At 37.6% G+C, this 13,307-nt stretch overlaps 1 protein-coding gene across 1 annotated transcript in view; it reads right to left on the reverse strand.

Annotated features, from left to right (window-relative positions):
• LOC150085411 (attractin-like protein 1) overlaps window positions 1-13,307 on the reverse strand; it is a 310,470-nt gene that overhangs the window by 103,786 nt on the left and 193,377 nt on the right. The window contains exon 17 of the mRNA XM_090374560.1: window positions 8,042-8,119. Coding sequence (XP_090230686.1) covers window positions 8,042-8,119 — 78 coding nt within the window. The remainder of the gene's footprint in view (window positions 1-8,041; window positions 8,120-13,307) is intronic.

Below are 13,307 nucleotides of genomic sequence, written 5' to 3' on the forward strand. Positions count from 1 at the left end.
GACTTAGTTCTATTAGGAGACTCCATTGTCGAGAAATGGGAAATATTTTTTGTAATAAGGGTAGGTGGACTAGAACCAGGGTATGTCTGCCGGGAGCAACTATTAATGATGTCACCAACAGACTGTCAGATTTTAAGGGGAATAAAGACAATATTATTATTCATGTGGGATTTGTTTGATGATTTGTTAGACAAATATAGGACCATGCTAAAGAAATGCTGCGAGTTAGGTCACAATGTCTACAATTCTTCACAGGCAGGATAGGAGGGATTATATGCTGTAAGATTTGTGGATTAACTCAAAACTTGAAGGACTCTGCAAGGCTTTTGGGGTGAAATTTCTATCAGCTTGGCCTGCACTTGTAGGTAGAAGGAATATGTTTCGTAGAGACGGGATATTTAAACAAAGGTGGTGCAAGAGTTTTTGCCAGTATTATTGAGGATATTTTAAAGGTTCAGAGAAACTGCTAGTTTGGGGGGGGGGGGGGGGAACAAGGGTAATACAGATACACATTATCTGATATTAGTCAAAGTAACGCTTACACATACCTCAAGAGTTCTTGTTTGTTACTGCAACAGAACATATATGACCTAGACTACGTAAAGGTGGCTAATGTGCAAAAAGAAGTTTTCGAGTAAACAGCCGTTAAAGTAAACACGATTCTATTCGAGGCAGACGTGTCTCGCGGGCCTCTGCTTGCAGTGGGCAACAACTTACAGAAACCCCAGTGATTTCTGCTTTATTTTATGACATTCACATCAGTCACTTGTTCCCATGCCTTCTGCACAGGCAGTCACCAGGCAAGCAGATGTTTTCTCACTGTTCTTTCTCACTCACGAAGGTAACATGGGAATTGAAGGTCACTGGTCGATGTTTGCAGAGAGTGTAGAACAAAGATAGAAATGCATTTTTGTGCACTGTTGCCAGTAGGGTGAATATTTCCATAGCCAAATCGAGAGAACTGCTAAGTTTTTGTTTTCAGTGAGGAGCTGCAAATTTTGTTATTTTCATTTTATCAGTTATCATTGATTCTGCATTTGTTATTTACTGCAGTTTGTTGAATAACTAATTTTTTGATTCTTATCGAAAAATGTCTTTGGAGGAAGAATTGAAGAGTGTGGACGAACTATAATTTGGTGAAGGCGATTCCTCAGATAAAATTTCTTCTGATGATGAGTGTGCTAGTCAAGACATCAAAGGCAGATATTGTTGGGATATCACAGACGTGGTGTTACACAAACATAAGCAGTGCAGAATTGGAATTTTGGGAGTACAATATGTACAGAAAGAATAGACAGGACAGGAAGGGAGGAGGGGTTATGCTGTTAGTGAAGAAACACAAAATCTAAGGAAGTGCATCTAATTGATGTTGGTGAACAATGCAATGTTGAGTCTGTTTGGTGTGACATAAGCACTGGGAAAGGAAAAATGAGAGTAGGTGTGTGTTTTAGGCCTAATGAATCTGATGAGTATAATGAGCAATTGTGCAGAGAAATAGAGTGGGCCAGTAAATCAGAATGTCTTATAATGGGGAATTTTAACTTTCCAGATATTAACTGGAACTTGTGGATTGGTCACTCACACACTAGCAAGACTTTTGTGGATTTACTGGATGACTGTTTTCTAAAGCAACATGTTCGAGAGGCAACCAGAGGGAGTAATACTCTTGATCTGATTATCAGCAGTGATTATACATGCATTAAGAATTTGCAGATAAAGAAACCACTGGGTGACAGTGATCAACAGTGTACTGACGTGGAAATTACTTAATGATGTAACTACCATCAAGGCTAAAGGGAAGGGCTTTTGCTTTCGTAAAGGTGACTACATGGGTCTCAGCCAGTTTTTAAATTTTGTAAAGTGGGATCAACTGACGATGTTACCAACGTTGAAGTCTAAATGGGAAGCCTTCAAGGACTTAATTTTGGAGGCTACTAGGCTTTTCATCCCAACTAAGAAACATTGTTCAAGGTTTAGGCATAAATGGATGTCAGATGAACTAATGAGGCTCATGGCAGAGAAGAAAAATATATGAGATTCATATAAAGTATCAGGTGACACAGAAGCCTATGGCAGATATAAACTAGTCTGTAACCAAGTCACAAAGGAGGTTAGGCAGGCGAAAGCAGATTACAAGAAATCCTTGGCAAAGGATGCAAAGTGTTCTTTACTTATGTAAACTATAGAAGGAAAGGGATGAATCAGATTGGTTGACTATTGATCATGCCAGGTGGCTGATAAACTAAATGAGTATTTTGCATCTACATTCACACACGAGGAGTTATTCAATGAGGGGGAGTGCCAGAAGTTTAACAAACTCTAACAGGGAGCTAAGTGATTTTGTAATAACTGAGAGCAAAGTGGAGGAGAAATTGTTGAAGTTAAACATAAAAAAAGCACCTAGGGTGGATCTATCCAGTTATATTAAAGGAGGCAGTAAACCCTTAGCCATAATTATGAGACCTTCCTTGGACTCCAGGGAGGTCCCCATGGACTGGAGGTGTGCAAATATATCACCAATTCACAAAGAGGGTTCAAAAGGTGACACAAGTAACTATAGACCTGTTAGTTTAACTTGTGTTCTGGGGGGAAATAATGGAATCACTGGTTAAAGAAGCACTGCAGCATCATCTAGACAAGACTGCAGTAATAGTTAAGACACAACATGGGTTTGTTAAAGGGAGGTGTTGTCTGACCAATTTGATTGGATACTATGATGTGGTCACAAAGTAACTGAATGCCAAAAATAATTTTGATATCATATACTTGGATTTCAGGAAAGCTTTTGATACTGTTGCACATGGAAGGCTGCTGTACAAATTGGAGAGGTGTGGCATTAAGGGTAAGTTGCTACAATGGATAAAGGGATGATTGAGTGGGAGACGAGAGAGAGAGTGGTAATCAACCGACACTGCTCTTTGTGGACAAATGTTATTAGTGGAGTTCCCCAGGGTTCAGTGTTGGGCCTATTGTTGTCTTGTATATTTATCAATGATATTGATGAAGGTATATCAGGTTTAATGTCTAAGTTTGCAGATGATACAAAGGTTGGCAGGGATGTTAATGACAGTAAAGATAGTGTTCTACTCCAACTGGATCTAGATAAGTTGGACAAATGGGCTGAAAAGTGGCAACTGAAGTTTAACATGTCTTGTCAATGATAATAGGAATTTTGCTAGCAGGGACAGGGAGGTGATTATCCCATTATACAAGGCAATGTCTCTCCCCACCACTCTAACTAAATCGACCGAGTACACCCCATTAACAATGCTGCCAAATTCTAATCAACGTCTAAATTCAACCGCTGTCTTGAAAATCTCTTTTGGCCTTTCCAGATTCTAGTGTTCAACCCCCCCCCCTTTTTTTTTATAAATAGGCCTTGTCACTGAAATCCTTGGAAAATAGGTGGCAGGGCCTGCCAGAGTACTTAAATAATTTACCAGATGCCTGACCTGCCTCCTCGTGGCAAAGTGTGGGCAACGGTGGGTCCCAATAGGAGCCCAATGGCCAATCTGATTGAGGTGTATAAGGCCTTGAATGGGTCGAGCAAGCTGAATGTTAATAGGATTCTTCCTCTTGCTCAGATTAAGAACCTGAGGGGGCACAGATTCAAATTGAGGAAAGACGGTTGTAGAATAGATGTGTGGAAATTTGCCTTTAGCCAGTGGGTAGTTGATTGGTGAAACAGACTTCCATCTTTTGTTGTGGAAGTTGATAGCCTAAATAAATTTAAGGCTGAGCTGGACAGGCATTTGGAACGAATGGAGGGGTGAAATGGGTGGGGTTTTTTTTTTTTTTTTTTTTTTTTGCTGATGCTGCATAAGCTTGCTTTCTTGCGTCGTATGCCTCCTCTAATGCTAATAATTCCGGTAGCCATTCATGTAGTGAAGGAGAAGAAAAAGAAGATCCTGAACAAGTATTCGAAAGTAGAAGTTGAGTTATCCTTTGAAGATGAACAAGATTTGAAAAGAGTTTCAGATTTTTCTGAAAAACCTTGTTGCAACGGACAGTGCAGTTCTGTGATTCCACAGCAACTGATTGAGAAATCTAGAGATGATTTTTTAGGATTAACAAAAGATGATCAGGATTTGGTCACTCTCAGCAAGATTGAAGCAGGAGAAACGTGTAAAGAGTTAGAGGATTCATATTCAAAGTTTTCAGGAAGGAAGAAATATGGGAAGAGGAAAGAGACAGCAGTGTCGAAGGGTAATATAGTTTACACGTTTTATAAGCTGCCCTTCTGCCATCAGCTATTTCTATTTATTTATGACTGCAGAAGAAAATGTTTGGAAAATTTGTTAAAAAAGCACTTCAGTTCTAATGGTTTAATTACAAGGGTATGTGGTTTGGCTAACAAACCATGTACAAAACCAACAACACTGCAACCAGCAGTAATCCAGCAAGTTGGTTTTTTTTTTTTTTTTTTTTTTTGATTTGGTAGTTGTTGGCACATCGGCTTCTGTGGCCATATTGCACCTCCTAAGGTTTTTGCAGTACTTTGATCCAAGCCCAAGGCGGGAATCGAACCCGCGACCTTTGGGTTGCCGGGCAGGTACTTTACCCACTCGGCTAGCCCGGTCGGCCCCAGCAAGTTGTGCAGTTTATTGAAGCTACAGCTGAATGCCTGGCCATTCCACTACCAGGAAGACTGCCCAATTTTAAAGATTATCGTGTTATGAAATTGCCATCTTCAGAGAATAAATCATCCATTTACAGGCTCTACATTTCTGCACTTAATGCTAATGAACCAAAATTGAATAACAGGTCTTTTAGAAGAATTTGGACAAAATACATCCCTTATGTGACAGTCATAAAACCAGCTGTGATCTGTGTGATGTTTGTAGAAGTAATTCTCTATCTATTTTTCAAGCCAAGTACTGCAAGAGTGAAGAGAAAGAACTGAAACTGAACAGTGCTTTGGACCACCTCCGGAAAGCTAGAAATCAGAGATCGTATTACCAAACCTGGTGTGGCAACTCAGATGATATGACTAAGGTGATATCTTTCGATTTTGCTCAAACAGTACATTATCCAACAAGCCCTCAGCAACCAGGTTCTGCTTATTTCAAGTGCCCAAAAAAAAAAGTGTAGTATTTGATATAACTAATGAAAAAGAAAAAATTCAGTTCAACTACTTGATTGATGAGTTTGCTGCGACACTACCTGGAAACTTCTCAAAAAGCTGAGACCCTTGTCCTATTTGCAGACAACTGTGGGACAGAATAAAAATAATACAATGCTTCAATATCTAAGGTGGAGAGTGGCAAAGGGAATGCAGCAGTATATCTCCTCAATTTTCTCTTAACTGGTCATACTAAGATCAGTCCTGATCGGATGTTTGGAATCTTTAAAGCAAAGTATGCTGTCAGTAATACTGATACCCACAATGACTTGATAAATTGTGTTATTACCTCCTCTCCTGGTGGTCATAATAAGGCTGTCTCTGCCAAACAAGTGACTTTGTATGAATGGGATGTATACTTGAAGCAATTTTTCAAACAGTTAGCTGGGATTACTAAATACCATCACTTCATGATTTGCCCTAGTGGAGTAGTGAAGGTAAGGAAATTTGCTGATAGTAAAGACATTGATGAGTTCACTCTTCTATTAAAACCATTAGATGGGAAGATGCCAAAGGTACTTGTGTAACATCAGAAGCCTAATAACAGATTTTTTCTAAAGCAGATGAAGTGGCCCCACAACCAAATAAAGATGAAGAAGAAGAGGAATGAACATCCAGTGTGAATGTGTAATATTTGTTCTTAAACTTGATAATTTTGTGTGAGTATTTCTGTATGTCTACCTTTTTTACAGTAAAAATTAAGTACATTCAATTTTTCATTTCTTAAGTTTTCCAGTTTTTATTCCCCATCATTAGGCACATATTGTGAAGCACTGAATTTAGCTAGAGACCTGGAATTGGTTTCATTGGAAAAAGCATACTCTTTTCTACAAAAATCACCTAAAACCTCATAATGGATATCTTGACACAACCACCTTTTTGTAATATTAAGAACACCTTGCTAATATTATTAGCAAGATGTTCTGAGGGCAGAAATGTTTCAAATGAGTGGGTAGCTAATGCCAGGGAAGCGAGCTTACAAATTTTAGGGGTGTGTCGGGGTAGTGAATTCAAACTGCTGGTTAGGACAAGCAATGCTGACATAATAGGGCTTACGGAAATGTGGTACCTCCCAGAGACAGGGGATGATGAGTTTCAGTATGGTATGTATAATGTATTTAGGAAGGATATTCAAGTATTTAAGTATAATTTGTATTTTTTGGTGGTCTCCAGAGTTCCCCCTATATGCCACAGTTGCATCTGTAAGGCATGAGCCAAAGCCAGCGTGTGACAATGTGGGTGTATAGTGTATGTGTTGTTCTGTTGAATGTTGAGTGCCGGCACCTGCCGTCTTCGCAGCCAGGGGGCAGAGGACACCTGGTCCCAGCCCCCTGACTCCCATCCCAAGCCATGTGGAGGCACCAGGGACCCCAAACTAAAAGTCTTGTACTGGGGCTTCCAGGGATTACCTGGAAACTCCAAGGTAAATTATGAAAAGAAATAGGATAATAGTTGGAGAAGTAAGGAAAGGAGGGTAGGATGGGAAAGAATTAGAAAAGATGGGAGATCTTTTCTCATGGAGGCAATGATCAAGGGTGGAATTCAGGATCATTTAGATAGAAATGGAATTCTGAAAGATATTCAGCATGGTTTAGTACAGGAAAAATCAACTAATCTGGTTAGCTATTTTGACTGGGTAACTCAAGAGCTGGATTTAGGGAATAATTTTGACATTGTTTATTTGGATTTCAGCAAAGCCTTTGACTCTCACACATGAGAGGTTACTTTATAAGCTGGAACAGGTTGGAATCATAGGGAAACTTCTTAGATGTATAGCAGGATGGCTTCAGGGCAGGAGGAAGAGGGTTGTGATAAATGGTTATTCCTCAGATTGGGTTGATGTAAGAAGTGGGGTTCCTCAAGGATCAGTATTAAGACCACTGTTGTTTTTGATTTTCATAAATAACAGACTTCAGGGATGGTCAGAAAAGTGGTGGCTCTGCTTAAATTCAACAGTAACCCCAAAATAACTTATACACTTGGTGGAGTGGAACTAAAGCTAGCAGTGGAGGAAAGGGACTTGAATGTTACGATACAGCCAAATGAAGTTTTCTGAGCATTGTAGACAGGTTTCAAGGAAGGCCCATGGTATCTTATCGATGATTTATCTAACATTTGCTAGTAGAGATAAGGATGTCATAATCCCATTATATAAGGTTAGTGTTAGACCACTTGGAATACTGTGTTCAAGTATGGAGACCACACCTAAAGAAAGATATTGAGCTTCTTGAAAGGGTCCAAAGACGGGAAACTCGCATGGTAAGATCAGCAAAATGGCATCCATATGAGGAAAGACTTCAAATATGTGGGTTGCAGAGCCTGGAAACTAGGCACCTTAGAGGATACTTGACTGAGGTGTTTAAGACTCTGAGAGGCATAAGTAAAATGAATGAGAACGAAATTTTCACAGTTATAAATGATTCTAGTACTAGGGGCCATAAATTCAAGTTACAGGGGGAGATGTTTAGACTGGATTGCAGAAAGTTTATTTTAGTCAGCGAGTTATAAATTAGTGGAATAAGTTACCTACGTGGGTGGTAGAGGCTTACAGTTTGTAGAAGTTCAAAGGTTGGCTGGTTCAAAAATTACCCACGGGAAGAGGGAAACACATATGTTGTCTATTTCCTTTTCTTTTATTAATTATTTATTATTTTTTTTAAATTTTCATCTTATTATTATTTTATTCTTTTTTGGCTGGTGCACATAAGCCATAGACTTCCTTGCACCATGTGGCCACTGCTAATACTAAATATGAAGTTACACATACTACATATCTGAATCCATATGATCCTGCTAACTATGGTAATGTTCTTGCAATGTCTCTATCCCGTAAATTCCTCTGAAGTATTCTTTGTTTTATATATATAAATAACATCTGAGATACTTGTAGCCAAATATATAAACAAAAAAAAAACTTACCTTCAGTTAGGTGTTGGCATGGTTTCAGACATATCCCAGACTCTCCAAAACAAATACTATGACCATTACACTGGCAAGCTGGAAAATAAAACAAATTTCTTAAAATATGGGAGCCACTTCTGTGAATAGCCAGTAAATGAAATTATTATTAGTTTTTAACCTTTATTTATTTATTTATTTTAAATTATTGTCTGGGAACTTTTGGGTAACACCTTACACAATGACCCAAGCACTAGCACAAACACTTAGCAGCCTACTGGTGTATCCAAATCCAGTAAGGCAGATGGTGAATGAAAACCATTTGTATTTCTATGCATGTGTATTTGTATTTCTAACATGTGCATAAGCATTGTTGCTAACTGATAATTCACAGTAAGTCCTCTTGCAGTGGCTACTTCACTGCAAACAACCCCACAAACACTGGGTATGTGGTAATTCAGTAGCCAACATAAAAAGACAGAAACCATTTCCATTCCACACTTCACACAAGGTTACTGAAGGGGGTTTGAGACTATCTAACCAGGAACTATCTAACCAGTAAGATCACTCATCGGTGAAGACAGGATATTTGAGCTGGAAAAGGAATTAGAAAATGTGAATTGGAATATCATCGGTTTGGCTGAAAAAAGAAGAAGAAATGAATCACTTATAAGTTTATCAAGTGGAAATCTGCTGTACGCCAATGGAAACAGTGAAAGGAGTGAAGGTGGAGTGGGTTTCTGGTCCATAAAGATTTTAAAAACAACATTTTGGAATTCAAAAGTACATCACCAAGGGTGTCAAGACTAATACGCAAGATTTCTAAGAGATACAAGCTAAAGGTTATAATGATTTATGCACCAACATCAAGCCATGATGATGAAGAGGTTGAAGAAATGTACACTGAAATTGAGTCTTCTAGATGAGCAGAAAACACACTACACTATTATTATGGGGAACTTCAATGTTAAGGTTGGAAAAAGACAAAACAGCACAGAAAGGGGAACTATAGGAAATTTTGGAATTGGTGAAAGAAATGAAAGAGATGAAAGACTTGTGGAATTTGCAGAATCTCAAGGACTGTCAGTAATGAACACTTTTTTCAAGAAAAGGGTGAACAGAAAGTGGACAGGGAAGAGTCCAAATGGATTAACAACTAATGAAATCGACTTCATCCTCACTAATAGAAGATATATCGTGAATGACGTTACCGTCCTGAATAAGGTAAATGTTGGAAGTGATCACAGAATGGTAAGATGTACACTTGATATAGATGTAGGAAAGGAAAAAACTGACTTGAATAAATAATACAAAGGTCTCTGAGATAACAGAAGAGGAGAAAAAGCAGTATGTACTGGTACTTAAGAACAAGTTTGAGCTTCTGCAGACTGCTCAGGACCAAGATATCGACGAGGAATATTACAACTTTTCTGGAAGTGATAAAGCCCAAGAAACCTATAGGGAAAAAGAAATCCAAAGAAGAAAAAATTAGTCAAGAAACACTTGTCATGAAGACGACAAATGAAGAGCAAGAAAAACACTGACAGGGAGAAAATTGAGTATACTGAGTTATGCAAAGCCATTAGAAAGAGACTCAGAGAGGACATAAGACGATTTAACACAAGAAAAGTAGAAAAACCATTAAGGGAAAACAAAGGATTAAATCAGCAGCCATGAGCAGTAATACAGAAAGACAAATGATACTGAAACTGAAGAATAGTGATGGTGTACTTATAAACAGCAGAGAAGGCATAATTCAAATAGCAGAAGACTACTATAGAGAATTATACAAGGAGCGAGGGAATGATCAGCAGTGGGGAAGATGGATTGCAAAGTAGCAACACATACGACATACCCGATATTCTTCCTGATGAAGTAGAACATGCACTGAAGAAAATGAAGAATCAGAAAGCCCCGGGGGAAGATGAAGTTACTGTAGAGTTGTTAAAATTGGGAGGAAGAGTCATAACACAAAAACTGGCAAGGCTCTTCACAAAGTGCATTAGAAAAGGTGTGACACCTAAGCCGTGGAATAATGCAATCATAGTTTTGCTGCATAAGAAAGGAGATAAATCAGAAATTATAGACCAATTAGCTTGTTATCCCACATCTACAAGTTGTTCACAAGAGTCATTACTAACAGATTAGAAAGAATACTTGATGAGAATCAAGTATTCTTTCTAATATTCCGAAAGAGCAAGCTGGCTTTAGGACATGATTCTCAACTATGGATCACCTTCACGTAATATCACAGCTAATGGAGAAAGCAAATGAATATAAAACACCATTATGCCTGGCATTTGTGGATTATGACTCCATACAGCATAAGGCAATGTTTCGGGCACTGGAAAGACAAGGCATAGATACCCCGCATATTATGATTTTGAAGAAAATATATGAGAGTGCTACCTCCTTTATTAGACTAGACAAAGACAGTAGCAAATTTAAAATTGAGAAAGGAGTTCGACAAGGAGACACAATATCCCCAAAGCTGTTTACTGCTGCCCTTGAGCAAGCTTTCAGAAGATTAGACTGGTCGCAGAAAGGAGTCAATGTGAACGGAGAGTACCTAAACCATTTATGATTTGCAGATGACATTGTGGTCATAAGCCACGATCCCAAAGAATTAAGAGGAAAATCTTAATCAGTTATGCACAGTTAGTAAGGATTTTGGACTAAAGATGAATATGGCTAAAACAAAAGTAATGATGAACAAGTATGCCACAGAAAGAGAAATAATGATTGAAGGAGCAGTAATTGAAAAGGTGGAGTCATATACTTATCTAGGACAAGTTATTAGCTGTAATAATGCTAAATGGCTGGAAGTCAAGAGAAGAATAAATTTTGGATGGATAGCATTCAGGAAATATAGTCACATAGTGAAGAGCAATATCCCAGTTTGTCTGAAACGTAAAATTATGAACCAATGTATACTCCCCACCATGACTTATGGAAGTGAAACTTGGACACTCGCCAAAAGAACAGAAGAGAAGCTGAGAACTACACAGCGAAGAATGGAACGAATTATATTGGGAATCAGATTGTTAGATAAGAAGAGAAACACATGGATTAGGCAGCAAACTCAAGTAAAGGACATTCTTATCAAAACTAAAGAACTAAAATGGTCTTGGGCAGGACACATAGCTCGAAGACATGATGACAGATGGACTAAGTAAATAACAGAATGGTACCCAAGAGGAGCTAGCAGAAAACCTGGAAGATAAAGGCGGAGATGGATAGATGAAATTCATGAGTTTGTGGGTAGTAAATGGATGGCCAGTGCTCAAAACAGAAGGAACTGGAAAGTTGCTCCTGGAGAGGCCTTCATCCTGCAGTGGATTGAAAATGGCTGATGATGAACCAGGAACTATTCCCCACATCTCTTAAGCTAAGCTTTTAGGGGAATTTGCTAGTGGCTAGACCATGTCTATACATAGTGTAGACAATTAACAGGGAGCCACCTATGTTGCTAATGAATGTAATGTAAGAGGATGGGCCACCAATATTAGATTAAGCCAATCAAAGTGGATAAATTATATGCTAAAGTAGGACAAATCAATTTTACACTCATATTGGATAAGACGTTACAAGGGTCAACAAGATCACTACTGAGTTTGTCAGGGAACTAGAACACAGTGCAATATGCTATTAGGACAGCCATTAAAACACTATGACCAGTACTCTGGATAAGGCATTGACTTCACCAGTATACAAAACAAAAAATAAAGTTGAATGTAGAAATCACAGAAGACTTTCACTCTTTAGTGAAACAAATAAAACCTATGCAAGTGTTGTCTTGGAGAAGAGAGTTAAAAGTATTATCAAATGTAATCTTGGTGAAGAACAGCTGGTTCTTAGGGTAAACAGGGGATAGCAGGATCAAATATTTACACTAACACAAGAAGCTGAATTTAACTCTGGGGAGGGGAACACATACAGAGTGTATATAGAGATCTGCTATTTCAAATTTCAGAAAAATATGTCAAGAATAACCTTTTAAGGAGAATAAAAAGTCTGTATAAAAACAGTACATCTTCAATCAGGTGTAAGGAAGCATTTAAAAGTGGTTTAGTATTAAAGGTGGAGTGAGGCAGAGCTACACTTTCTTGTGATTTGCTTTCATAATTTTTATGAATCATTTAATAAAATGGTGTAAGTTACTGACAAAGTTGAGTGTGAGCAATGTAGAAATTCAATCATCATTATATGCAGATAATATTGTGCTGTTAAAAAATACCTGCAAGTTGGAGAGACCAGAATAATTTTGATTACAGACTAAATAACCAAAATTGGATCATGTTAGCAATTTCATGTACCTATGATTAAATTACATTAAAATAAGCATAAAAATAAATGTAGAAAGCCAGTTAAATTCATTTGTAGCAAAACAGAAAGTAAGTAGCAGTAATTTCCAAAGAAAATAGGCCCTTTGGAAATTACTACTTCTCTCATAGGAGGGCAATACTGTTCCCAGGTAGTAATGATAAAAATACATAACAGAGAGGTTTTGTTGGTTTAAGGGTTTTATGGTGCATCAGCATCTGAGGCTATAATGCACCAAGCCAAACAGAGAGAGGTATTACTTTTTCAAACTCTCACAAATTAGAATTTTCAGAAATGAGTTTTGAGGAAAATAAGTGGATCCAACAGATGGAAGCAGTGGTAAGACCACATTTACAAATGAGGAATTAAGAAAAATTCTTGGAGTAACAAATATTCAAAAGGTAATTGAAGCAAACATAGATATGGGTATGTAGAGAGGACAGGCTAAACAGGTTTATAAAATATGAATAATCAAAAAAAATAAAAAATGTTTTGTGTTTAAATAAAATGGTTTGAATAAAAAATAAAAAATTAAATAAAAAAATAGAAATGGTTTAAATAAAATGTTTAAATAAAAAATGGTTTGTCGATATCTTGTTGAAAAAAAAAAAAAAAAAAAAAAAAAAGTGAGTCAATGAAAACAACTTCCCCCCCCCCCCCAAAAAAAAAAAAAACAAAAAACAAAAACAAGCATGCCAGGCAAAAACAAGCACACACACTTTGGGGATTTCTCATATAACATATTTGGATGAACATGAAGATTTCAAACATCTCCACATAATTCACGTTTGCTCACCAAGGATACTGTAACAAAGGCTAGTCAGGCTATCAGCATTTTCTACTCTTAAATTTATCCCTATTTCAATCATAATTCCTTATTTTTATATTTTATAGTTTTATCCAAAATATAACAACCAATAAGGGATGCATATGCTTGTGATAGTTTTAATTTTTATATTTTGTT

The sequence above is a fragment of the Mastigoproctus giganteus genome, chromosome 5, assembly GCF_048544385.1.
Source record: "Mastigoproctus giganteus isolate SK-2022 chromosome 5, ASM4854438v1, whole genome shotgun sequence".
Lineage (NCBI taxonomy): Eukaryota > Metazoa > Arthropoda > Arachnida > Uropygi > Thelyphonidae > Mastigoproctus > Mastigoproctus giganteus.